Here is a 27,667-nt window from a genome sequence, read left to right as displayed (position 1 = left end):
CTGTTTATGGGGTACCTCTCAGCAGTAAGTGACAAAGCTGACTCAATATTAGCCCATAAAAGTTCAGCCAGTTTAACCCCATTTCCCTGCCATATACTTCCTAGCACAGACAGGGCTAAGGATGCATGGCTTGGGGGCTGGATGTCTGAGAAGCTTCCCACTTGGCGTGAGCTGCTTCAGGAGTGACAGGGTCAAGTGGCTGTTCAAGCCGATTGTGAAGAGTGAGTGGGTTTGCTCACTGGGAGGGCCACCAGCAGCATATGCCCCTCCAATACTGGAGCCATAACCCTGACAGATGGTACAGTCCTCCTCCCCATACATCCAAGCAGAGGCCTAATCCACTCAGATTTCTCTTCACAGTACTTAAAATTTATGCTTTTTCCTTCCTAGCCGCCAGGCAAATGAGTGGTCCGGACTGATCACATCCGTGCTTCTCAGCTGTGGTCTCCCCTGTTTGGTGCCACCTGTACAGCATGCAAAATACTGCTGCTAAAACTATCCCTCTTGCTGCCTTACTGACAGTAACTCCCCATTAACTCCTGGTTGATTTCTTTGGTTCTCCACTGCATCATATCTCGCACTTCTTGTCCCTGGTTTCAAGACCATATAACACAGCCACTCCCTTCACTTCAGCCCTGGCTGCTTGAACATTCACCTTCCCTTGCTTCCAGTGAAGCCATAAACACCTCTGTGCCTCCTTCCATGCTGCCTCTTTCACTTGGACCCCCACAACTCTCCGAATCCATTTCCCAGTCCACAACGTCTGCCTGCTGCAAACCTTAGAGCTGCCATCTCACCTCCAAATGAACTCAAACATCAAGGTGCGCTTTGGCCTTTCTGAACATACTTTCCTCTTCTCATTTCCATCATTTCATCTCAACTGGGGAATTTCTCATGTATTGAGATCAACAGAGCATGACTCTGTCCTGCCCACATAGAAGAAATGTAAGTGTTTATGTGACAAGACAGTCTTGAGAAAGACTTGGGAGGTGACATGCCACCAGAACTCCAGGGCAGATCTCTTCTGAGTTCTCTGAAGGAGCACATCAAGCTCAGGGTTTATTTGCAAGTCTATTTATTCAGCAAGCAAAAGTATTACTCCCAAGAAACAAAAGATCCTGCAAAACCACACCATCAAGAGCAGAGAGGAGAAGAAGAAAGAGAGGAAGAGGAAGCCTGAAGCTGCATCTTGGATTTCCAAAGAGTGGCTGTTTCTTCAGCCAGGAACAACAGGAACAACATCAACTGTATGGCTTAGCATCCCCTATGAAACAACCACAGGGAAGGTGAATGAGGGTAGCATGTTTAAGAGCATGATGAGCTGAGTAGAGTGTAGTTCCCTACCATGGGCTAAGCTTTCATCTGTACTCCCAAGTGAAGCAGTTAAGGTCCTTTCCACACCATGCCTCTGTTTCCCCATGCTATTAATCCTGCTTTCCCTCTTGGTAAAACACCATCTGACCTATAGGTGAGAGTGCTACACAATACCTTAGGCTAGATCCCCCAAATGTATTAAGTGCTTAGCTCCCAACTGATTTTGGTAGGAGTTAAGCACATCAAGGCCCTCAAAAATAGCAAAGTTTAGGTCCAGAATCTCAATGGAGGACTGTGATCCAGAGTGTGTTATGTCTGTAAATGCATGGAAAATGCAAATGGCTAGCTGGAAAAGGAATGATGTTGCCTGCTTGTTGTCGACAGAATCCAGGAGGTCTAACTCTCTCGTGGTAGGATTCTAACTCTCTAATGATTAAGATTCAAGGATATAGGAATGAAGTCTAGTCTCTCTGAGACAAACCTTGGAGGATTAAGGTGCTCCTTCCCTCAGATACAGAGGGCTGTAGATTCCTACTGAAGATACACCACAAAAACATTTGTAGTCATAATGTAGACTCACCTAGACGTCAGCTAGGGTGCATATCTCTGAAAAGAAAGGGAAGGGATGAGTACTGCATAATGGTTCTCATTAGCAGAGGAAACATTAGGGAGGCAACATGGCAACAAAGCAGAGCAGGACAAAATCCCTGAAGTTCCAACACAGCAAGTATCTCATTATTAGCAATTTGTTATTCTGGCGCTTCAAACTGTGACCGGTGCCACACAATTGAAGTACTGATAGATTCCACCCCAATCAGTGTGGACAGGAAGGAGCAGGAAAATCAAGCCACCACTCTTCTCACCTTTGTTGAAAAAGATGGCAATTAGATCATCACTGAAGTCTCTCTCCTCAGCCAACTGTCTAAACAGCGCTTCTGTTTCAGGGGTCAGCTCCTGGATCCTGGCTAGAGCCAAAAATAAGAATTAGAACCATGTTTGACTGAGTGTATTTCCAACCATTGTGGAAATATTCAGGTGTCTTGACATCTGCTTGGTGATGGGTACGGGGGACACGCCCAGAAAATGTTAATGGATCACTGGAGGAGCAAAGGAAGGCATAGGGGAGCTAATGGAAGAAGGGCTGGCTGTGCTTTGGGGGCTCTCCGAGGTCCTGAAGCACAGCAGGCAATCTCATACGTCTTTCAAAAGGGCAATGGCAAACATCAATGAAACATAGCCAGCAGGTACCAGATCCAGTTAAGGATCAGCTACTCTCTTCTAGACCCTGTACTTGCTTGATCTGACATATTTAGAACAGAAGTTGATTTCACCTTTGATATAAGATTCAGCTTCCAGTCTTTTAATCTAGGAATAACAAAGGAGCCTGAATTCATGTTTAACCCCCTGCTTAGCGCATGGGTACTTTGGAATAAGAGCATCCTAGTGTAACACAGTCTTTTCACCCAAATAATGGTGTTTTCTTTTAAAGAAACAAATATATTGGATTTCACCAGTTCTTAGTAACTCAGGCACCCCTGCTGAGTCTGAACCATCAACACGGCTCCAGGACAAGTAAAATGGTCTCTAAACGGTTGAAAATGTAGAGCATTGCCTTTTTCAAGGCAGAGCCAATGAGGAAAAGAACAAATGGTGTGGGCAGCAGAGAATAAATCAATGGATAAAATGCCTAGAGTTAAAATGATTTTGAGTGCAGCTAGAACAGCAGGAAGGGAAAGGCAGATCACTACTGTGATCTGAATGTGGCATTGGCCCTTAGATCCTTGCTGGGAGTGGGGGGAAGGGGGGCAGGGGATATGCTGAATCTAGTTGTTAAGAGGAAGTGAGATGCAGAAGATTTTTTAGTTGTTTAGCTAGTGCCCAAAAGGCTCAAATCCCTGCTGGTTCTTAGGGATGCCTTGGCAGGTGGCCTTAGCAGAGGCTCCCTGCTGGTTCTTAGGGATGCCTTGGCAGGGGGCCTTGGCAGAGGACCAGGACTTAATCACCAACCATTTAAATCCTCCCAGTGACCCATTGATGCCACATCACTGCATTAGAGTCTTTCAGTGAGTGCAGATACAAGTTCCACCACTCAGAGACATGTCAGGACCCACTTCTCACCCAGAGCAGGAGGCGATCCCTAGGACATGCAGCTAGAGGGGAAGAGCAGAAGGATCTAGCATAGCTTCAGTCAGGGAGGGCTGGGTTGGATGTCTCATTTTCCTCCACTCTCTGAAGGTTTGGATCTGTTGATGCAGAGTCTGCAGGGATGCCAAATCCTAACTCTCTTTTCCTCCACTAGTCCAGCTGTGTGTCACACCTCTGCAGGTGAGACACTGGCATTGGAGTCAAGCATGGATTTCCCAGATGGCAGGGCTGAGCACACCCAGAAAGTTTGTACTCCTGGAGCCTTCACACTATTAAGACAGGTAGCGGGTGCTGTGCTCTTTGGCAGTATGGCAGTTCTGGCAATGCAAACAAATTCAACCAGGGCTGATAAACAGCTGGTAGAATTTCAAGAGTGCAGGTTGTCTATTGTGCTTCACTGTGATGCACCATCCTGAGATACAAGGAACAGCAGCTGCTCACAGTGATATCAAGAGATATGAGGACCTCAGTTATGGCCAAGAAATAGCTAGAGAATAGGGAAAAACTGAGAACCATGACAAAGGGGCTTCCAGATACCTACTGAGGAGTTTCAGTTCTCTGCAGACCTTCTCATCAACCGTCCAGAAGGAATAAAAAATGCCATAGTGCTCATAGTCGATCTTTATCACCTGTGCAGTTTTACGATACTCTTCTACAAGAGAAAATGGAAGGGGCCCCAAAGTTAATATCACCACTCTGAGGGAGGGAACAGCAATGCAAAGCAGTCAGCCTTTACCATTATGGTGCCCACCAAAAGGGAACCAGCTACACCAATGAGTCACAGTTAGAGAGCTCAGTGCCAGCCAGTTAGCTCAGTGCCAGCCAGGTGCCCTGTGACATGGCTGATGCCAAGATACAGCATAGGCCGCACAAACACTCATACATAATAAAACCTAGGTGATTATAAGAATTTCTGGAGTAAGGCCACTACAGACATTGGGGTAACCTAGTGCACGTATCCATTAACCCCATGGATTCCTGCATCAAGGTCACTTGCCATAGTATCTGGATCTCGTGCCATGTATTAGGGCCATATAAAGGCCACCTCAACATCTTCCACTGTCCCCCATGAATAAAGAAAGTACACAGAACTCACTTACAGTAATCTGCTAATTGTAGAGGCTATACTCAGGGCCTGTCTATACTGGAAAAGCGGTTAGAATTAAGGTGGGTATGAATTTAAAGACCTGGTGCTATTCTGTGTGTGGGCACTCTCAATCCTACATCCACATGCTTTAGCCCTGTGGAGTAACTCCATGTGGCTGGTTTAGCTATCTGGGAATAGTCATTCTGGAATAGCACCCTCCATAGACACACTCTGCAACAAGCACAAGAGCTGGTAACTGTGATGTCAGACAGCTGGGCCATTTTTATAACACAGCCAGCCACCCATGAGCACCTGCTTTTCTACAGATGGATGAATGATCATTGATAATTGGCAGCCATTCTTCAGGGCTTCAATTGGCAGCCATTCTTCAGGGCAGCCATTCTTCATGTCATTCATTGGCAGCCATTCTTCATTCAATTGGTGAAAGCCCCACATACTCACCAGAGTAGAATTCACCTGACTTCTCTGTTTCCTTAAAGGTCGTTTCCATTTTTTTACATTTTCCCTGGCTGAAAAAAAAAGAAAACAAAGTAAAGGAAATGCAGTCACTGGGCTCCACTGAGACCCACTCAGAGAGGGTTCCCCTGAATCAGGAAAAGGCATCCTGGGTGGGATGCTTCATCCATCCAGCCACAGGGACAGACAGAGCCCCAGGCACCAGGAAAACCCCAGGTAAGTGGGCAAGGCAAAAGCAGAGACCCTGTAATAGTGATAGAGGGACAGCAGGGAGGGCAGCCCAGGAGCAAGAAACACATGTTACTCGCAAGCTTTTCTCCTTCTTCCTGCAGATTTTACTCTGTTATTGCTTGACTAAAGCAGCTGCTGGGATGGGGGCTCCACTGCACTAGCTGTTGCACATGTCCAGAGAAAAGAAACAGTCCCTCGTCTCCAGGATTTGCCATCTGAATAAATGAGGCAGGTACAAGGAGTAGCACTATTTAGGGAAAACGAGGCATTGGGATGGCACATAGGGCACTATGTGATCTTGATAGAGCCTGGGACTGATGCCAGCTTTCCTGAGGTTCAGCCATATGTCCAAGTCATTGGAGCAGTCTTCCCCTCAGCTGTGCATTTATCAAAGCTGAGATTGTTTAATTTAGTGCCTGCTGAGTAGCTCCTAGATCAGCTCTCTTGGAAGCTGGGCCAAGCTGGGGACACTGCCTCACCCAGTGCCTTTCCAGAAAGGCCAGTCTTTCAGCCTGGAGGTGGGAAGAAGAGCCTGGCTGACAGTACATAGCAACCCCCCAGGATCAGGACCCCTTGGGGTCTCCTGGCCTGCAGCCTCCTGCAGCTGGTTGTCCCCTTTGCAAAGTCTCTTAGGGCTTGTTGACCATCCTTGCAGGACTCATTCCTATCAGTCATAGCCTTTTAGTCTCAACACAGGCTTTCCCAGCACCAGTCTTTTCCTAAAACTTCCTTTACTTCTTTGAATGAGCTCTGACTAGTCCCAGCCTTCCCTCTGTCCTGAGCAGACCTTAGCCAAGTGCCTCCTTGTTCTAGCCTTCCCCCAAGCCTACTCATGGTGTCAGCCCCTGGCAGGAGCTCTGTCCTCCTCCACTGCTGGAACACTTCTGTTGATGCAGCTGGGACCCTTCCCTTATGTACCACTAAGGGCAGGGCCTGTTTTATCCCTCATACTGGACCCTCCTGCCTCCTCTTTGTGAAAGGCACTAAAAGGGGCTTGTTACACAAGTGAAGGGAGGGGACGGTGCTAACTGCTCTTTGACCTGTCAATGCTGCAGCTTCCTCCGAGGTGGCACAGTGATATTCCCATATTCGGTGCTCCGCTACTTGCCTTTCCCCAGCCGCTTTCAACCCACTGGTGCTGGGAGGCACCGGGTTCTTTCTACCTCACTCTGTTCTTATGAAGCTGCCCGTTATTGTGGCATCAGACAGCAGGTCTCTCAAGGGGTTTCTCAGTCCCACTCCATTGACATAGGGCTCACGAGGGAGCGGATCAAACAGGGAAGCCAGTGGGCATGGGACTATGCTCAGGTCTTACCTGGAGAAGGCCATTGAAAAAAGCACTTCCCCCTCCTTGGTGAGCGAGATATCAGCAGGCATCATGGTCATGTCACCCTTCCTCTTTTGAAGCCAATCGCAGGTCGATGCCACACCAGTGAGGTACCACTTCCCTGTGAGCTAGAGACAGCAGCTCCCTGTGGATCTGGACAAGGGGTTCAGCATGCCCTGCCCTCAGGCTCCCAGGCCCCCAAATTGGGAGCCCAAAGAACCCTCTCAATTTGAAAGGGAAGCTCAAGGGGCATAGATCACAAAGGATCAGTGCTGCTGTCAGCTGGGCCCCACCCAGTCAGCCACTGGCACAGCTGCTTTGCCCAGTACAACGCGCAGAGGCGAGGGCTCAGAGTCTGTTCTGTCAGACTTGTCCTTAGGCACTGACCAAGCCCAAGCTTTACCAAGCTGAGTTTCCTGCAAGCTCTTTTTCTTAACCTCTCTCCCCTTATACCAGAGAGAAAGAAAATGAAATACAGGCCTGCTAACAATGGAGCCCACCAACACAAGGGCTGGGCAATGGGAATTAATACTCTCCCTGGAACCGACACACAAAAATTCCTCCCTCATTCCCATGTCCCAGTCAAGCTCAGTGACCCCAACCAGTCATAGGAGGCAGTTAAATGAACCAGGTGCCTAAGGGGCTGCAAGGGTGGCTTTGCTTTTGGGGCTGCAGTTGAATCGAGGGTGTAATTGCCATTAGGGACCCTGTACAGATCCATTCAACCCAACTCCCAGGGGGAATGCAAGGATTCCTGCTTTCTGCTGAGCCCTATAACAGGAGCAGTCAGACGTTGGTGAGTGCTGCCCTCCCCTACCCAGGACCATGGATGTTACCTTGTTCTTGTCTACCCTTTCTGCCCTTGGCTGAGCCTCGGCCAGGAGCATACAGAGCAGGGTCAGCCCCAGGCTCAGCAGTGCAACCTTCATCATGCAGACCTCTTGCTTCTCAGCAAAGATGAGGAATTCAGAGCTGGTGCATGAAGGGCTCCTGGCTTTATAGGGCTCAGCACAGTCTCTCCCAGACATGGGAACAGAGCATAATGGATCCTGCCCATCCCTTGTAAGTTGTGCAATTGAGGAAGTAACATGGCCCTGGTGAGCATCAGCACATCACGTATCTTTGAAATATTTTAATACCTCCCAAAACTCTCACCCATAAAGGACAAAGTACAGCATGTTTAGATCCTGAGGGTGGGGAGACTTGCCAGCAGGTTAATAGGATGCTGGGTTGGTTTGATCTCCGCAGGCTATTTGTGATCATCAAGGCAGGCAGCAGCAAAAACAGAACAGACTCACTTTGACCTTCTCTATTCTCAGCTGCTCAGGGGTCAGGACCTGAAAGGACTAGAGAGTGGGACAAAGGGTCTTCCAGAGCATTATCCACAACGGGGAAGCCAACAGCATGTGTTCCGCCTCTCAGCCTATGGATCTAGCTGGGGCACATCCCAAAGCCTTGTTGGACTCTTCTAAGGATGCAGCCTGTATAGAAGTCACAGGAACTGGCAACTGCCCATCTGTGAAGAACCTAAATATCCAGTGCCAGCTCTCACAGGGGCCAGTACAGGGGTGGGCAATTATTTCAGGCGGAGGGCCGCTTACTGAGTTTTGGCAAGCCATCGGGGGCTGCATGACAGGCAGCCAGGGGCAGGTAAATATTAATTTTCTAAATGTTTTAGGGGCCCCGCGGGCTAGATAGAATGGCCTGGCAGGCCGCATCTGGCCCGTGGGCCATATTTTGCCCACCCCTGGGCCAGCAGCTTTAGTGTAAACATCTCCTCTGCCTTTGGCATTAACCTTACCCCCATCCCATTTGCTCTGGTTGCACCACATAGAATTTATACCTGCAATCTGGGTGCCCCACTGCTTTGCCAGCAAAAGTGGGAATTTCTTGGCTCAAGAGGCATCTGGCTCAGGGACATGAGAGCCTGAGCACGGCCATGCAGGCAGGGCAGGAAAATCCCTTGTCATCTGGAGCAGGGATTACAAGGTCTGCTAGCACAGCATCTTGAGCACATAAGGACCCTGAGCATGGCCCTGTGGGAAATGTAAGTCCATCTTGGAGTGATGGTTGCATTCTGGGCCAGGCACCTAGGCAGCAGAAACCATCCCTGCTGTGACCTGAGCCCAATCAGCAGCCCTTCTTCCTCCACACATCTGTTTGTGATCTGGGCACATCAGCTGCCCTCAGCTAGCAGCAGAGCTAGCTTCCAACAGCACCTACATGCAACCAAAGTAGGCAATGTCAGTGGGGGTTTGTGTGAATAACAACTCCAGCATGGGCTGGTGTGGAGAGGAGCAGAGAGGTTGCACTACACACAGTTGCTTTCACTCCTTGAGTAACTCCATTAACAGGCAGCTGTAGTAGGTTCTTATTGCCACGTGCAGACCAGCAATTAGAGCAGGGGTGGGCAAAATGCAGCTCGTGGACCAGATGCAGCCCACTAGCCCATTCTACCTGGCCCATAGGGCCCTAAAAATTTAGAAAATTAATATTTATCTTCCCCTGGCTGCCTGTCATGCGGCCCTCGATGGTTTGCCAAAACTCAGTATGCGGCCTTCCTGAACTCACCTTGAATTAGAGGGTAAGAGTCACTGTTTTTAAATTTGTGTGACCCCTGCCACATTGTGGAGAGGAGCAGGGTGGGCCTTGGTTTTTCCCAGGGAGGTGTGTGACTGGGAAGAGGAGAAAAGTGAACCAGGGGTTAGGGCACTAGCCTGGGTCTTTGGGAGGCCACTGGGCCTCTGCCCTGGGTCTGGGCCATGGGAGGCACTGTGTGAGTGTCATGGGCTGACAGATCCAAAGTGGGTGGCCTGGCAGAGGAGGGCAGAGGCTCTGGAGAAAGGGGTCTCCATGGCACCCCTTTCTCATGTCATGGCAGTGACTAAGGGTCCCTGGGGGCCAACGGTGCCCATGGAGGTGATAGAGTTGGCAGCACTGCCTCTTTCACTGCCTGGGAAGGACTGGAGCCATGTGCAAAGCAGGCTTCTTCCTATCTTGGGAGCTCTGTTTACCTGCAAAGTCCAGGCCTCCCCTTGCTGCCCTAGGAGTCCTGGGCACATCTCCCCTCATTCTCAGCCTCATGAAGGTTGCTGCCTTCTGGGGGCAGGGAGCACAATTCCTCTCCTTAGCATACTGACTGCTGCTGTCTCTGCTTCTCCCATCTGTTGCATTTGCTCTGGAAGCTGCCCAGGTGAGGAGGAGAAGCATGGAGGAGTCAAGTGCCCTTGGGCATGCTACCCCACCTGTCTCTGTGTTTACAAACAGATGTCAGCTGCACTAAAGTGACACAGTTTATTACTAACTTCTGTCATGCCACATCCATGACAAAAGGGAGGGACATCTATTCATTTAGTGTCTGTGCTACCGTAACAGTTGTTAAGGCAACACAAATGCAGTGGGCCTGCAGTGGGATAGAAGGTAATAATAAACTGTGCCACTATATTGTGCCAGCCCTTTGTCTGCTCTGTTGCAGGGGAGTGCGGGCAGCTTGGGCTGGGAAAGCTGGGCACATGTCCCTCGTTGGCTGGGCTCCCTGGTCAGGATGGGACATTTCATCCCTGAGGAATCTCAGGGCACCTCTCTATAAGTGGGGAAAGTTGGAGCTCGCTGCTTATGGAGACCTGCTCTGAGATCTCTAGGGGCACCTCTCCATACGTGGAGAAAGCCCAGGAAGGTCCTAGCATGGAGGCATGGAACCCAGGGAATCCCCAGTGCCCTGTTCCTCCATGCCAGGACTTACTTACCCACATCCACCCCCAAGATCTCTGGGAACCTTTCTGGGTAAGCGGGTAAAGCTGGGGGTTGTCCACTTACCCAGATGCATCCCTGGAGATCCCAGGGGCAGGTCTCGGTAGGTGAGGAAAGCCAGGCAGGCACTCCCAGGGCTTAGGAGGCTTGATCCTACCTGGGTATTCCTGGGGTGCACAGGACCAGGCCCCTCAAGCTCTGAAAGAAATCATCTGTTGTCTCTCACCGTCAAGGAGCAGAACAACAGGTGACATGTTTTGCCCAGTGAAGTGGATCAGCTTTGCTGGGACACATCATAGAGTCATAGAGAAGTAGGGCTGGAAGGGACCTCCAGAGGCATCTAGTCCAGCCACCTGCCTGAGGCAGGATCATCCCTATCCAAACCATCCCATCTAAACTCTACATAAGACTACTCTCAACCTTGACACAACATAACCTAACACCCTAACCTGCCACAGGTAAAATAAGGGGAACCACAGCAGCCAAAGTCCTGCTTCTATAAAATGCTGTCAATATACTCACAAGAGATTCCAGGTAGAGGGCCTTCACCCTCACTACAGGGGAAGGCAAAAACTTCCCCAGTCCACACAAATCTAACCAGGGGTTAAAAGTCTTCCCTTACCCCACATATGGTGATCTTTGATCTTAACAGGAGGATTGGCACACCCCAGTTGAAATCCACAGCTTTAGCTGTAGCCAATACTCAATGCCTCTGAGGAGGCTTAAAAACACCCATATAGCAGAAAAAGGCTGCGGGGGGGGAAGTAACCAGCAAAGCCCAGAAATACCTATGGTAGAAAATAGGCATAGCTACACCTAGATCATCCACAACCAGTGGCTGTCCAACCTCTTCTTAAATACCTCCAGTGATGGAGAGTCCACAACTTCATTTACTATTCCACTGCCTCACTATTCTCACAGTGAAGAAGTTTTTCCAGCTATCCAATCTAAATTTACTTTACTGCAACTTCAAGCCATTATTCAAGTCCTCTTCTTTGCAGCAAGAGAGAAAAGATGCTTTCTCTCTTCTTTATGACAGCCCTTAAAGTATTTGAAGACTGCTTGCACGTCCCCTTGTGAAAGGTCCCTGACTGACTTACATTGTCACTTCAGCCCAGGTGCCTCGGACGTGGCCGGTACAGCTGGTGCACTGCAGCTGGAGGGTCCATCCCCAGGTGGCCCAGAGCCCCGTGGCTGCACACAAAAAAGTGGTCTGGAGACCAGAAGCCAGGTGGGAAGCGTCTGTGTGCCAGAACTGGCACCAGACACACTTCCTGCTGCCAGAAGCACCCTGCCACTGCCTTTGTCAGCTGGTGAGCCAGGGGCAACTGCCCAGGCCTGCCTGAGCCTGGAGAGGGCCAAACTTGAGGGCCATCCAGACCCCAGCCAGAAGACTTTCTGGCAGGAGCTGGGCACAGCTCTGGTTGCCTGTCTGGGGTCAGACCCGTTCACTGGGACTAGGCAATCCAGACTGGAGCAGCCAAGCCAGCCAGCTTGCATACGTCACCTGCAAACTTGCTCCAGAAGCTTTCTATGCCAGCATCCAAATGATTAATAAAACACGTTGAACAGCACCAGACCCAGGACTCCACTTAAAACCTCATGTCATTCTGACATGGACCTGCTAATAATTACCCTTTACTTATGGCTATTGAGCCAGTTATCTTCTACCATGGAGTAGTTTTATCCAGCCCAAGTTTCTCCAATTTGTTTATGAGAAGGTAGTGCGGGACCTTGTCAAAAGCCTTGCTGAAGTCCAGATACACTATATCCACAGCAGTCCTTTTTTCCAGCCAAGTAGTTACTTTGTCAACAAAGGAGATCACTTTTCTTTAACAAGATTTTTCATAAATCCATATTGGCTGCTTGTAATCAGCCTTTCCTCCTCCAGATGCTTGCAAATGGCCTTCCTTAGGATACGCTCCAGTAAATTCCCAGGCATTGAGGTGACGCTAACTGGTCTGTAGTTCCCCGGGTCCACCTTCTTGCTTTTTTTAAAGAGAGGCACTACATTGGCCCTTTTCCAGTCCTCTGCTACCTGGCCTCTCTCCCATGACTTCATGAAGATCTGATATCTCCTTTGCCCGTTCCTTCAGGACCCTGGGTTGAAGCTCACTTGGCTCTGCTGACTAGAATTCATTAAGATCCAAGAAAAGCTTGACTGTCTTTACTGTTATCTCCTCCCTTATCTTACCTCCTTCATTATCCAGATAATACCTATTAGGTGTCTGGCAGCTTAATTTTTTTGTGAAGATTGAGGCAAAGTAGCTGTTAAGTAGCTCTGCCTTCTTTGTATCTTCCCTTTTGGGAGTTCCCTTCCCCCTGCCTTGTTAACAAAGGAAACACAGCTTCCTTGGTCTTTATTTTCTAGCCAACATACTTATAGAGCCTCCTGTTGTCCTCGACCTCCTCTGCCAAGTGCAGCTTGTTCTTTATCTTTGCCTTCCTGATTTTTGTCCCTGCAGGTTCTTCCTATTTCCTGGCCTGCGTCCTTGGTGACCTGCCCATTCGCCCATTGCCTGTCTGCTTTCCTTTTGCATTTGAGTCATTTTAGAAGCTCCTTGTGCTGCAACATTAGTCTCTTGCCCTTCTTCTTGTGCTTCCATTGTGTCAAGACAGATTCTTGTCAGGCTTTCCACTACTGTGCTCCTTAGAAGCTCCCAGCCCTCCTGGGCACCTTTATCCTTCAATCTATCCTGCCAGGACACCATGCCCATTCGCTCCTTGAGTAGGATGAAATCTGCCTTTTTGAACTCAAGTGTCCTAATCACAGCACAGCTCATCCATTACAAGAGAGCTGCAGGTGGCTGACAGTGACACACACACTGGGTATGGAAACAGGGAGCAGGAGCCCTGGAGGGGCTACAGGCACTGCCAAGCCAAGGTGAGGCATGGGATTGAGCTGTAAGTGGCTCATTGCGGGGGCATAGGGACAGAGGAAGGGTGGATCCCACCACTGTGTGCACTCCTGAGCAAGCATTTGGGGGCATCTGCCCCCCAGATCTGAGTGTGGGGAGAGGGCTCCTGCTGTGGGCTTTTCCCCAGGTGCCAAACTTTGTTGCTTCGGCTCTGTCATGTCCTCCATCCTTCTGTCAGAACATCTCTACCTGGCGCAGTGTCACCTGCTGTGCAGAGGTCTGGCTTGGGGTTGCAGTCATCCCGGACTGAATACAGCACCCATTGAAGCACTCAGAAATCCTGTTCCATGTTATTCCATCTGAGCACTCTCATGTGTCTGTCCCCCCGAGTAACTTCCTGAAAGCTGCTAGCAGTAAGCAGGGAAGAGGCCCCATTGAAAGGTCCCCAAAGGGCTCCAGGGCCCTGGGGTCTGGAATCACCAACAGAATCCAGAGCTGCTCCCACCTTCCCCAGACAAACACACGGGGCTCGGGAGGCAGGTTCGCATCTATTTATTTGGCAGCGAGAGGAGGGGTGGACTGAGAGGGAATGAATCCCTCTAGAGGAAGTGGAGGAGGAGGCTGAGGAGGCACAAAGCTGCAGCCTGGATTTTGAGATCACTGATGCTTCTTTGATCCACCTGTGGGAGATGGAGAAGCTGCATCCGATGGGGGTGGCTCCCCTTTAAACACTGTAAGACAGACAATAAGAGTGATGGATACCTGGGTAGAGGGGAAACGGGGGATGAGCAGACAGGCAAGTGAACCATTAATGCAGGATCCCTTAAAACAGCCCAGTCTGGGTCACAACAGCCCCATCCTGACCAAGGCAGTCCAAGTGCCCAGCTCTCCCAGGCACTGGTGCTGTGGAGACAGATGCCTCTCAGTGGAGACTTAATGAGCGGCAGAAGAGCAGCAAGCATCCCCCTCCCCAATCTTGACCCCCAGTAATCAGGCGCCTTGCTATTCAGATAGCCCCGGCTCGATGGAAACCCAGGGATAGTAAACTCACCCAAGGGCCTTGGCACACTGATCTGTCAAGAGAAAGAGAGAGCTGTCAGTGCTCAGCATAAGCTCATTGCTCCAGGATCATCTCAATGGCAAAGACAAATGTTGGGGATCTAAAATGGCCCAATCCCTCTAGGATCCTGGTCAGTGAACCCTGCCACAATGCATGTGTCATGGCCAATGGCATCAGTTCTTTTCCAAGTTTAGCAGTACATTAGTTTATCAGTACATATAGGAAGGGAAATAATCCCGAAGCAGGCAGCAGTTACCTGACTTGGGCAAGATGACCAGCATGTCTTCAGTGAGGCCCATGGTTGGGTACAGCTCCTTGAATCTCTTCAGGGCTTCAGGGTGCACATCCTGGACTCTGCCTGAAGCCAAAGATCAGCATTAAAGCCAGGTGTTTCCAGCCTGACCTGCAGCAGGGCTCCTCTGTGGCTGGACAGATAGACACAGTCCTGACCAGCTACAATGGGAGGCTGTGTGCTAGTGAAGGAACAGTGACAGGGATTTCTAGGGGCTGGTGTGGGCATGAGATCAGCTGAGGGCTAGGAGAGAAAGGAAGGTTCTCTGTGAAGACCAACAATTAGATGTAGAGGACCAGGAAGCCAGCCTGATGGACGCCTCTACCAATGACCACCTGAGGGCCTCCCCTTGATTTTGAACATTCACCCATCAGGTAGAGCACAGAGCTGGGCTAGAAACTTGGCCACAATTTTCTCTTTGTATGGACCACTCTTACGTGCAGCCCTTTGGGGCTGGCTCACAGGAGGTAATTCAGGGAAAGCATCTGTGAAACAGCCAACAGTAGGGAAACGGTCATGGAAACTTCTCAGCGTTGCTTTGAGAACCAAGCTTCAGAGGACAGCTCAGGTACCACTGGCTTTCCCCAAATCCCCTCCTCACCCACATCTCATGTCAACACCATTTTCTCACTGGGGTTGTACTGTCCTGACCATTCTCCCAACACTTACTAAAGAGCTGCAAGGTGACGCTGGTCTCGCCGTCCTTATCCTTGCGTATGTACACGATGGCGTAGTGAGCATAGTCTGTCTCCACCACGCGGAAGTCTCTCTTGGCCATCACTGAAAAACAAACCAGGCGGTGTTCAAAGACCACAACGTCTCAGCTCTTCTCCTTAGCAAACAGGCTACATGCTGGGGCTGGTATTAGGGTGATGAGGGCACTGGACACATCCCATACTCTGCACTGGTCCCATGCCCTGCACTGCTGGTGGGCTGTTGAGTATCCTGCTCCCAGTAGTGTAGCTGGGTGTGGTAAATGGGGCAGCAGCCTGAAGCATCCATTTAGAAGGGGTGCAAGAGTGGCAGCTGGTATTACTGCTGTCCAGACCACTGCATCTTCCACCACCTGCTGTGCTACTGCCACCACTCTGGGTACAGACCCTGGTCTCTACTTAAAGCACATCATATTCCTGCTATGTACCTCAGTTTTCCCCATCTGTAAAATGGGGTTATTCTAATATGAAAAGTTCTGCATAAAAGCTAGGATATTTTTTTTTATTCGATTAATGTGATTACTAGATAGTGGCACCCAATGGCTCTTTATTGATCCAAAGGCACTTTATTGGCAGATTTGTAGCAGCTTCGGGCAGCTGTCATCTAGGAAGTCCCCCAATACCTTCTTGATTTTGATCTATAACCTCAAATAGCCAGGACCAGGTGCTTTCTAATAGTACAAGGGGCATCTTCACAACCCAGCCTTGCTGGTAACAGTTGGTTCTCTGCCTGTCTTTGTTGGATGACATGTGCTGAAACCAGGGAGATCAAAGCTCTGCCTTATGGGTGCTGGTGCTATTAGCTCAGACCAGCCTGGCCACAAATACAGCTTGTGAATTAATTATCCAAACAAGATCTCTGAACCAGGTGCTGCACAGGGCTTGTTTGAGTCTGGTTTTGCAAAGCATGTAACCAGGTGCTTCATGTGAACTGCCAGTGTATGGTGGCAGATCCAGGATGTGGTGGAATGGCAGCATCTGATAGTTGGCCTGGCCAGTTTGCAAATCTGCCTACAAAGCTTTGCTCATTGGTGCGCCATCTTCAGCCTGAGAAGTACCTGAATTGGTGTAGTGACCTGACTTCCCAGCGCTCTTGAAAGTAAGATCCATTTTCTGACATTTATCTGGCCTGGAAAAAAGCAAAGGGAAAAGCAAGGTCAGGCTAAACCAGAACCTGGGTCACTCAAAGAGCTGGGGTGAGCCTAGTTTGCCCAGGTAACAAGCAGGCCTATCCTGGGAAGGGGGGGCAATGTGCCATCATGGTGTGGGGCAGAGGTGAGTCTGTTCTGACTGGGTGGGGGGATGTTTGTTACACGGGCAAGCAAAGCCTAGTAGGAGGGTTATGGCATACTCTAGAGATGGGCGTGAGCCTGCCTTGACCTGTGCGTTGCAGGATAAACCAAAAGGAGATTCTTCCTGATTTGAATTTCACCTTATTTTCACTCTCCCACCACCTCAGCCCTAACAGGAGAATCTATCCACAATGAAGGCCCAGCTACCTATGAGGCAACATCAGGGAAAACCACAAGAATATTTCCTCCACTTTAGCACCAAACCAGCCTCAACCACTAAGCTATAGTCATCTTTCTCTAGGCCACTGACTGTGCCGAGCCCAGGAGAGCCACATGCTGATGGGTCAGATCAGCAGGTTACAAATGTACTCACAAAGGGTAACCAGCAGTTAAAGTCAAGTCGCCTCCTGGCATTGGCGTGATGATGGTAACAGACGTCTTCATGACTTCCTTCATGCTCAGGAACTGGGGGCAGTTGGAGGCAGCAACCATGATGTGCCATTTCCCTGCAAACTGCAAAGAATCACTCAAGTGAGATCTTGAGAAAGCAACTGCAGCCCTCGCAGTTCCCAGCAGAAGCCCCTGGCCGTGGGGCAAAAAACAGGAAGGAGCCAGCACCCAGGAAGGCTTTCCTAGCTTGTCTTCTGCTTCTTACTGATTGTTAGCAGGCTATTGTGGTAGCAGAGCCAAGCCACTGTGCTATAGGGTTTCCTATGGGGAGGACAGAAATGTATGCAGCATATCTGTGCTGCAGCTGGGCCCTCCCTCCTTGTAACAGGCTATCACACATATGTCCATGGCCTCCATCTCTGTGGTGTCCAAACGGCTCACAGTCACTACTTACTACTGACCCTCATGCAGCTCCTTCTGGTGGGGCAGTGCAGTAAGCTCCATTTCACAGGCCGGGAGCTGTGGCACAGAGACCCAGAGCCTGTACTTCTATTTTCTGTTTTCTCTTTACTCCCGCTATGCTGTCAGTAGGATAAGGCACCCACCCGTGCGAGACACCATGAGCAGTGTGGGCATCCTCCACCTGGGTCACTATGGACCAGGGGCTGGGCAAGAGCACCTTGTTTCACAGCAGCCCCCACCCATCTGTCCGCAATGACCTCTCTGGGATGCCTTCAGTCTGGTGACTAATGGAAGGGTCTTCCACACCTGCAGGGCCATCACCAGTCCCTGGGTTGTCCAAGCCCCTCTCCCTCTGCTGCACTGCCCCTTGTTCAAGTGGCCCAGAAGAGCTGGGGACACAGGACCAGGAGTAGTCACACCCCCTGACTCTGGTGGCAACATCCATTTGTTATCTATAGGGATAGTAGCGGGCTTAGGAGAGGTTAAACTGGACCACTGCCCTGGGACCCACTCTGTATAAAAATAAAAATGAATTACACTGAATATTGGTATTATCGATATTGTATTAAGATACTTTCATTGCAGTTTCATGGATAGGGCCAAGTGATATTAAAATTGAAAATGTCCGACTTGCATATAGGTCATGAAAATTAAGCATCTAAGGGGTGCCAAATGAATCTCTTGCCCAGGGCCCCAACAACACTAAGGCCACCACTGATAGGGATTCTGCTGTGCCCCCTCCTCGGCTAAGGGTGTCCGGGAGAGTCAACTCTAGTAGCAGGGGCAGCTGCAGGTACCAACCAGCAAAAGGGAATGCCCCTCATAGATCCAGGAGGGCATGTTCACTGGCATTCACCCTCCACTCATGTGTCATTGCATCCCCTCTCTGCGTTACCTTTTTGAGATCAAAGTCCATTCATGTGTCACTGCTTCCCCCAAAGTTGGCAAACCGACAGCAGGGGTAGGAGGGGGCCATGGCCCCCAGGGAGTGGCCTTGTGGGGGCACTGGCCAGGCCCTTCAGTGTCCTTATCATAGGACATGACTTTAAGTATTGCTATGAGAAGGATGGAAGCGAGGGGGAAGCAAATGCAAGCATTGGCCCCTGGGCGTCAGAAACCCGCGGTACGTCATTGATCCCCACTCTGCATTACCTTGTTGACATCAAAGTCTGGCTGGACAGGGACCTCTGCCTGGGTCTCCAGCACGCAAAGCAGAGCCAGCCCAATGTTCAACAGCATGGCCTTCATCCTCACAGCACTGCGCTCACACTGAGAATCTGCAGGTGACTTAAAGGACCACGCCGGCTTCCTCGGAGCACATGACTTTATATGCCTCTGCAGGGGGCAGGCCAAAACCCCCACCACATTCAATTCTGACCCTCCTTCAGTGGTTTATGCAACAGGTTATATAAGAGCACTACTGATATCAGTATTTAGGGTATTAGGTGACAGCATTAGCTGGGTTTTGTCTAATTCCTGAACCACAGCTAAATGAGAGGTTGTCAGAAGCATCCAACAAGGAACTATCTCTTTTGATGCTGTGAGATAGCAGCTTGGACCACAGAGCTTTTGGATTTTGAAGTAGCTTAAACCCCATCAAATAGCAGAATTATGATCCAGAAAGGAAGTGCAAAGAGTCCTTTGTATGCAAGTGTAAATTGGTGCTTCTCCTGCATTCCCTGATGCCCTGATCTGAGCACATGTAGTGTAAATGGATAAAGGTGCTGTTAGACATATTGGTGTTGGTATTACCTTGTGCCCCAAGGGGTACTGTCAGTGGCGGAGAAGGCCCCAGGACATTTGCTTCTGATATCACCGGCTTTCAGCAGAGCTCAAAGACCCAGTTTTGTTAGCTAACATGGTAGCAGCTGGGGGCCAGCCACCACAAGAGGGGGAGACAGTATGACACAGAGTGGGTTTCCCCAGCCCAGGTCTTTACTGGCAGAGACACCCCAGCCCTGGTTTGATGCGGACATTGTGGGGAATGTGGTCTGTGTGCACTGTGCAGAGCATTTGCACTGGGCATCTGGTGCTGAGTCACACACGCAGTATAGGTAGCCCCAACAACCAATGCAAGGAGCCTGACCCTTAAAGTGTTTTTTTAAATAAAAGTTAGAGATATTCTTGTCACATTTAAGAAGAAACACTGAAATCATGAGAGTCCTGATGAAATCCCCAGAGCTGGCAACACTGCAACCAGAAAACAAGTCTATAGTGGGTGGGACACTCATAGCATTATCCTGCATTCAGGCACTGTGAGTCTCAACACGGAGCTGATTGTGAGCAAGTCACAGGCCTAACAAGACCTGCAGGAAATCCCTAGCCTGCTAGTGGATGCTGTGGAAACAGGCAGAGAGCCCAGACTTGCCCAGACAATGTGCCCAGCGCTAGCTCTGGGTGGGGACCTGCCTGCCACCTGTCATCTCCAACATGCGGTGGAATTCAGGAAGGCGTAGCTGGCAGGCTGCTGCCAGGCAAGGAGGGCAAGAAGTGTGCAGGTCCTCTTCAGAGAAGGAAGACCTGAGGGATCAGCCACTCCCAGAAGATATCCTGTCATCTAGCATGCAGGGGGAAGTCCTCTGTACAGGTGCAGAGAGGACCTATTTCATGGCAGCAGGAGAAGCCTTTGTATCTCTGAGAGGAGCTGAAGCCCCCTGGTTCTGATCCCAGATGTGCTACCAGCCATAAACAATGGGCTCCACTTCCCCACTGGTCCCACCAGTCCAAGCTCTAACACTGGTACAGAGGACATCTGACTGCTCAGGCCACGCCATTGCACTGCAGCAGAGGCTGGGGCAGGTGGCACTAAAAGCCCGAGCTGTTCCTGGCTGCCCTACAGGGGCCAGGAGTGCTACCAGCCTCCCTTTTCCCTTGTGTCTGGGAGGACACTCCCCACCACTTACACTGGAGAGGGGGTTTTAGGCCTTGATTGGGCCAGTTTCAGCCCAGCTGTAGCTGCAGCAAATGCCCACACCCAGTGGCTGCGATGGTGAGGAACCTGCCAATGCTGCAATGGCAAAGAGGAAATGGCCCTGTGTCCTGGTGTGCATTAGCCTCTGTGTTGGGGACATCCCCGCGCCTTGCACTCTCATAACTCAATGGAGGGTTCTTTTCTTTGCGAAGACTGAGGCAAAGTAGCTGTTGACTAGCTCTGCCTTCTTTGTATCTTCTTTGTGCAGCCAGGTTTCTTGCCCTTCTTCTTGTGCTTCCATCATGTCAAGACAGTTTCCTGTCAGGCTTCCACTACTGTGGCCCTTAGTAGCTCCCAGCCCTCCTGGGCACCTTTACCTTCACTCTATCCTCCCAGGACACCATGCCCATTAACTCCTTGAGTAGGCTGAAATCCACTTCTTTGAACTCGAGTGTCCTAATCACAGCGCAGCTCATCCATTACAAGAGGGCTGCAGGTGGCTGACAGAGACACACACACTGGGTATGGAAACAGGGAGCACGAGCCCTGGAGAGGCTGAGGGGACAGGTCTGGGTGAGGGGAAGGGGCACTGAGGATCAGGGTGAATGGGCAGGTGCAGGTGAGGGTCTGGCAGCTGAGGGAAGTTTTGCAGCTGCCCAAAGAAATGTCTGGTTAGTGCAGTCAGAATGCTTTGATCAGTATTTTTGCTCTAGTCCCAAGAGCACGATAGAGGGCAGTGATGCTGAGCAGCTCCAGGGGGGCAGGAGGGATAAGGCAGCTGTACTGTGGCATAGGTCGGTGCTGCAGTAGCTGGGGGTGGAGCAGGGTATGGCATCCTAAGAGACTCTGCTGGGTACAAGCTGGCTTCTGAGCTGCCTGCGGGAGGTGAGCGCCTGCTAGCCAGGCAGGCCACAGCCACCTCCTTATGGTGCAAGGCTGTCTGCCTCAGGCCCCAGCCTCCAGTGAACTCAGTGACATATGGTGCCAACTCTCTGCCCCCTATGTTCACCTGGGTCCCACTCCTGCCTCTTCTGCTCCAATCTCCCACAGTCCCAGCCAGCCCCTTCCCTTCCCTGCTTCCTACACCATAACCCTTCCACTCCCAGACAGTGCCATAGTACGGGGAGACAAGAGGGGCGACTGCCCTGGGTACCAAAGCGAAGGAATGCCAACAGGCACTGCCCAGCCAGGGTAAGACATGGGACAGAGCTGTAAGTGGCTCTACTGGGGGCATAGGAACAGGGGAAGGGTGGCTTCTGCCACTGCATATACTCCTGAGCAAGCATTTGGGGGCATCTGCCCCCCAGATCTGAGCGTGGTATGAGGGCTGCTGCTGTGGGCTCTTCCCCAGGTGCCAAATTTTTGTACTTCAGCACTGCTCCCAGAGGCCCAGCCATGTCCTCCATCCTTCTGTCAGAACATCTCTACCTGGTGCTGTGTCGCCTGCTGTTCAGAGGTCTGGCTTGGGGTTGCAGTCATCCCGGACTGAATACAGCCCACTGAAGCACTCAGAAATCCTGTTCCATGTTATCCCATCTGAGCACTCTCATGTGTCTGTCCCCCGCAAGTAACTTCCTGAAAGCTGCTAGAGGTAAGCAGGGCAGAGGCCCCCTTGATAGGTCCCCCAAGGGCTCCAGGGCCCTGAGATGCTCAGCAGACTCCGGAGCTGCTCCCACCTTCCCCAGACAAACACACGGGGCTCTGGAAGCAGGTTCTGCATCTATTTATTTAGCAGTGAGAGGACGGGTCCCTTGCAAAGCAGTACATGCTGCAGAGCTACCTCCTGGGGTGCAGTCAGAGGGAGCGAATCCCTCCAAAGGAAGTGGGGAAGGAGGGTGAGGAGGCACAAAGCTGCAGCCTGGATTTTCAGATCACTGATGCTTCTGTGATCCATCCGCGGAGGCCGGAGGAGCTGCAGCTGATGGGGGTGGCTCCCGTTTAAACACTGTAAGACAGTAAGAGTGATGGATACTTGGGCAGAGGGGAAAGTGCAGATGGGCAGAGAGGCAAGTACACCAGGATACATTAAAACAGCCCAGTCTGGGTCATAACAGCCCCATCCTGACCAGGGAGCTGTGCCAAGGCAGACCAAGTGTCCAGCTCTCCCAGGCACTGGTGCTTCAGAGACAGATGCCTCTCCATGGAGTCTTACTGAGTGGCAGGAGCAGCAAGCATTCCCCTCCCCATTCTTGACCCCCAGTAATCAGGCTGGAGCCTTGCTATTCAGATAGCCCTGGCTCAGTGGAAACCCAGAGATAGTAAACTCACCCAAGGGCCTTGGCACACTGATCTGTCAAGAGAAAGAGAGAGCTGTCAGTGCTCAGCATAAGCTCATTGTTCCAGGATCTTCTCAATGGCAAAGAGAAATGTTGGGGATCTAAAATGGCCCAATCCCTCTAGGATCCTGGTCAGTGAACCCTGCCACGATGCATGCATCATGGCCAATGGCATCTGTTCTTTTCCAAGTTTAGCAGTACATATGGGAATGGAAAAAATCCCGAAGCAGGCAGCAGTTACCTGACTTGGGCAGGATGACCAGCATGTCTTCAGTGAGGCCCATGGTTGGGTACAGCTCCTTGAATCTCTTCAGGGCTTCAGGGTGCACATCTTGGACTCTGCCTGAAGCCAAAGATCAGCATTAAAGCCAGGTGTTTCTCAGCATAAAAGCCGGGTGTTCCCAGCCTGCCCTGCAGCAGGTCTCCTCTGTGGCTGGACAGATGGACACAATCCTGACCGGCCACAATGGGAGAGGTTTCTAGGGGCTGGTGTGGGCATGGGATGAGCTGAGGGCTAGGAGAGAAAGGAAGGTTCTCTGTGAAGACCAACAATTAGATGTAGAGGACCAGGAAGCCAGCCTGATGGACGCCTCTACCAATGACCACCTGAGGGCCTCCCCTTGATTTGCAGCATTCACCCATCAGGTAGAGCACAAAGCTGGGCTAGAAACTTGACCACGAATCTTCCTTTGTATGGACCAGTCTTACGTTCAGCTCTTTGGGGCTGGCTCACAGGAGGTAATTCAGGGAAAGCATCTGTGAAACAGCCAACAGTAGGGAAACGGTCATGGAAACTTCTCAGTGTTGCTTTGAGAACCAAGGCCCTGTCTTTCTAAGCCTGAGAAGACAACTCAGGTGCCAATGGCTTTCCCCAATTCCCCTCCTCACCCACATCTCATGTCAACACCATTTTCTCAGTGGGGCTGTACTGTCCTGACCATTCTCCCAACACTTACTAAAGAGCTGCAAGGTGACGCTGGTCTCGCCGTCCTTATCCTTGCGTATGTACACGATGGCGTAGTGAGCATAGTCTGTCTCCACCACGCGGAAGTCTCTCTTGGCCATCACTGAAAAACAAACCAGGCGGTGTTCAAAGACCACAACGTCTCAGCTCTTCTCCTTAGCAAACAGGCTACATGCTGGGGCTGGTATTAGGGTGATGAGGGCACTGGACACATCCCATACTCTGCACTGGTCCCATGCCCTGCACTGCTGGTGGGCTGTTGAGTATCCTGCTCCCAGTAGTGTAGCTGGGTGTGGTAAATGGGGCAGCAGCCTGAAGCATCCATTTAGAAGGGGTGCAAGAGTGGCAGCTGGTATTACTGCTGTCCAGACCACTGCATCTTCCACCACCTGCTGTGCTACTGCCACCACTCTGGGTACAGACCCTGGTCTCTACTTAAAGCACATCATATTCCTGCTATGTACCTCAGTTTTCCCCATCTGTAAAATGGGGTTATTCTAATATGAAAAGTTCTGCATAAAAGCTAGGATATTTTTTTTTATTCGATTAATGTGATTACTAGATAGTGGCACCCAATGGCTCTTTATTGATCCAAAGGCACTTTATTGGCAGATTTGTAGCAGCTTCGGGCAGCTGTCATCTAGGAAGTCCCCCAATACCTTCTTGATTTTGATCTATAACCTCAAATAGCCAGGACCAGGTGCTTTCTAATAGTACAAGGGGCATCTTCACAACCCAGCCTTGCTGGTAACAGTTGGTTCTCTGCCTGTCTTTGTTGGATGACATGTGCTGAAACCAGGGAGATCAAAGCTCTGCCTTATGGGTGCTGGTGCTATTAGCTCAGACCAGCCTGGCCACAAATACAGCTTGTGAATTAATTATCCAAACAAGATCTCTGAACCAGGTGCTGCACAGGGCTTGTTTGAGTCTGGTTTTGCAAAGCATGTAACCAGGTGCTTCATGTGAACTGCCAGTGTATGGTGGCAGATCCAGGATGTGGTGGAATGGCAGCATCTGATAGTTGGCCTGGCCAGTTTGCAAATCTGCCTACAAAGCTTTGCTCATTGGTGCGCCATCTTCAGCCTGAGAAGTACCTGAATTGGTGTAGTGACCTGACTTCCCAGCGCTCTTGAAAGTAAGATCCATTTTCTGACATTTATCTGGCCTGGAAAAAAGCAAAGGGAAAAGCAAGGTCAGGCTAAACCAGAACCTGGGTCACTCAAAGAGCTGGGGTGAGCCTAGTTTGCCCAGGTAACAAGCAGGCCTATCCTGGGAAGGGGGGGCAATGTGCCATCATGGTGTGGGGCAGAGGTGAGTCTGTTCTGACTGGGTGGGGGGATGTTTGTTACACGGGCAAGCAAAGCCTAGTAGGAGGGTTATGGCATACTCTAGAGATGGGCGTGAGCCTGCCTTGACCTGTGCGTTGCAGGATAAACCAAAAGGAGATTCTTCCTGATTTGAATTTCACCTTATTTTCACTCTCCCACCACCTCAGCCCTAACAGGAGAATCTATCCACAATGAAGGCCCAGCTACCTATGAGGCAACATCAGGGAAAACCACAAGAATATTTCCTCCACTTTAGCACCAAACCAGCCTCAACCACTAAGCTATAGTCATCTTTCTCTAGGCCACTGACTGTGCCGAGCCCAGGAGAGCCACATGCTGATGGGTCAGATCAGCAGGTTACAAATGTACTCACAAAGGGTAACCAGCAGTTAAAGTCAAGTCGCCTCCTGGCATTGGCGTGATGATGGTAACAGACGTCTTCATGACTTCCTTCATGCTCAGGAACTGGGGGCAGTTGGAGGCAGCAACCATGATGTGCCATTTCCCTGCAAACTGCAAAGAATCACTCAAGTGAGATCTTGAGAAAGCAACTGCAGCCCTCGCAGTTCCCAGCAGAAGCCCCTGGCCGTGGGGCAAAAAACAGGAAGGAGCCAGCACCCAGGAAGGCTTTCCTAGCTTGTCTCCTGCTTCTTACTGATTGTTAACAGGCTATTGTGTTAGCAGAGCCAAGCCAATGTGCTATAGGGTTTTCTATGGGGAGGACAGAAATGTATGCAGCATATCTGTGCTGCAGCTGGGCCCTGCCTCCTTGTAACAGGCTATCACACATATGTCCATGGCCTCCATCTCTGTGGTGTCCAAACGGCTCACAGTCACTACTTACTACTGACCCTCATGCAGCTCCTTCTGGTGGGGCAGTGCAGTAAGCTCCATTTCACAGGCCGGGAGCTGCGGCACAGAGACCCAGAGCCTGTACTTCTATTTTCTGTTTTCTCTTTACTCCCGCTATGCTGTCAGTAGGATAAGGCACCCACCCGTGCGAGACACCATGAGCAGTGTGGGCATCCTCCACCTGGGTCACTATGGACCAGGGGCTGGGCAAGAGCACCTTGTTTCACACCAGCCCCCACCCATCTGTCCGCAATGACCTCTCTGGGATGCCTTCAGTCTGGTGACTAATGGAAGGGTCTTCCACACCTGCAGGGCCATCACCAGTCCCTGGGTTGTCCAAGCCCCTCTCCCTCTGCTGCACTGCCCCTTGTTCAAGTGGCCCAGAAGAGCTGGGGACACAGGACCAGGAGTAGTCACACCCCCTGACTCTGGTGGCAACATCCATTTGTTATCTATAGGGATAGTAGCGGGCTTAGGAGAGGTTAAACTGGACCACTGCCCTGGGACCCACTCTGTATAAAAATAAAAATGAATTACACTGAATATTGGTATTATCGATATTGTATTAAGATACTTTCATTGCAGTTTCATGGATAGGGCCAAGTGATATTAAAATTGAAAATGTCCGACTTGCATATAGGTCATGAAAATTAAGCATCTAAGGGGTGCCAAATGAATCTCTTGCCCAGGGCCCCAACAACACTAAGGCCACCACTGATAGGGATTCTGCTGTGCAGGGTCTCTGTGCTGGGATGGGCCCAGGAGGCAGTGGAGAACTTGCCTGTGGGGGCTGGAGGTAGCCCTGGTCCATGGTTCCAAGTCACTGAGTCAGTGTCTTTGAGTGTCTCACCCACCCTGCTCTGCTAAGGGTGTCCTGGAGAGTCAACTCTAGTAGCAGGGGCAGCTGCAGGTACCAACCAGCAAAAGGGAATGCCCCTCATAGATCCAGGAGGGCATGTTCACTGGCATTCACCCTCCACTCATGTGTCATTGCATCCCCTCTCTGCGTTACCTTTTTGAGATCAAAGTCCATTCATGTGTCACTGCTTCCCCCAAAGTTGGCAAACCGACAGCAGGGGTAGGAGGGGGCCATGGCCCCCAGGGAGTGGCCTGGGGAGGGGAGGGGGCACCAGCCAGGCCCCTCAGTGTTCTTATCATGGGGCATGACTTTAAGTATTGCTATGAGAAGGATGGAGGCATGGGGGGTGCAAATGCAAGCATTGGCCCCCGGGTATCAGAGACCCGCGGTATGTCATTGATCCCCCCTCTGCATTACCTTGTTGACATCAAAGTCTGGCTGGACAGGGACCTCTGCCTGGGTCTCCAGCACGCAAAGCAGAGCCAGCCCAATGTTCAACAGCATGGCCTTCATCCTCACAGCACTGCGCTCACACTGAGAATCTGCAGGTGACTTAAAGGACCACGCCGGCTTCCTCGGAGCACATGACTTTATATGCCTCTGCAGGGGGCAGGCCAAAACCCCCACCACAGTCACTTCTGACCCTCCTTCAGTGGTTTATGCAACAGGTTATATAAGAGCACAACTGATATCAGTATTCAGGGTATTAGGTGACAGCATTAGCTGGGTTTTGTCTAATTCCTGAACCACAGCTAAATGAGAGGTTGTCAGAAGCATCCAACAAGGAACTATCTCTTTTGATGCTGTGAGATAGCAGCTTGGGCCACAGAGCTTTTGGTAGCTTTTTGGAGGTAGCTTAAACCCCATCAAATAGCAGAATTATGATCCAGAAAGGAAGTGCAAAGAGTCCTTTGTATGCAAGTGTAAATTGGTGCTTCTCCTGCATTCCCTGATGCCCTGAAATGAGCACATGTAGTGTGAATGGATAAAGGTGCTGTTAGACATATTGGTGTTGGTATTACCTTGTGCCCCAAGGGGTACTGTCAGTGGCGGAGAAGGCCCCAGGACATTTGCTTCTG

General features: G+C 50.7%; 2 protein-coding genes and 1 long non-coding RNA gene across 3 annotated transcripts; all 3 read right to left on the bottom strand.

Annotated features, from left to right (window-relative positions):
• Window positions 1–1,102: 1,102 nt before the first annotated feature.
• On the bottom strand, window positions 1,103–18,646 carry LOC102370713. The gene is made up of 13 exons (XM_006022720.3): window positions 18,551–18,646; window positions 16,920–17,059; window positions 16,313–16,383; window positions 15,211–15,321; window positions 14,506–14,607; window positions 14,241–14,262; window positions 7,418–7,598; window positions 6,570–6,709; window positions 5,009–5,076; window positions 4,001–4,111; window positions 2,178–2,279; window positions 1,895–1,920; window positions 1,103–1,264 (listed from the first exon to the last, which is right to left on the bottom strand). The coding sequence occupies exons 1-12, from the start codon at window positions 18,644–18,646 to the stop codon at window positions 1,895–1,897; spliced, it is 1,170 nt and encodes a 389-aa protein (XP_006022782.2). The 3' UTR covers window positions 1,103–1,264.
• Window positions 18,647–22,197: 3,551 nt separating this feature from the next.
• LOC106722146 lies at window positions 22,198–22,892 on the bottom strand. The gene is made up of 3 exons (XR_001357952.1): window positions 22,827–22,892; window positions 22,578–22,599; window positions 22,198–22,254 (listed from the first exon to the last, which is right to left on the bottom strand). It is a non-coding gene; the product is annotated as an uncharacterized LOC106722146 (long non-coding RNA).
• Window positions 22,893–23,219: 327 nt separating this feature from the next.
• LCNL1 (lipocalin like 1) lies at window positions 23,220–27,101 on the bottom strand. Its single transcript, XM_006022718.1, has 5 exons — window positions 27,006–27,101; window positions 25,251–25,390; window positions 24,644–24,714; window positions 23,542–23,652; window positions 23,220–23,341 (listed from the first exon to the last, which is right to left on the bottom strand). The coding sequence occupies exons 1-5, from the start codon at window positions 27,099–27,101 to the stop codon at window positions 23,220–23,222; spliced, it is 540 nt and encodes a 179-aa protein (XP_006022780.1).
• Window positions 27,102–27,667: the final 566 nt, after the last annotated feature.

This window comes from Alligator sinensis, unplaced genomic scaffold (genome assembly GCF_000455745.1).
Source record: "Alligator sinensis unplaced genomic scaffold, ASM45574v1 scaffold235_1, whole genome shotgun sequence".
Classification (NCBI taxonomy): domain Eukaryota; kingdom Metazoa; phylum Chordata; order Crocodylia; family Alligatoridae; genus Alligator; species Alligator sinensis.
This window is presented reverse-complemented; position numbering and strand designations above follow the sequence as displayed.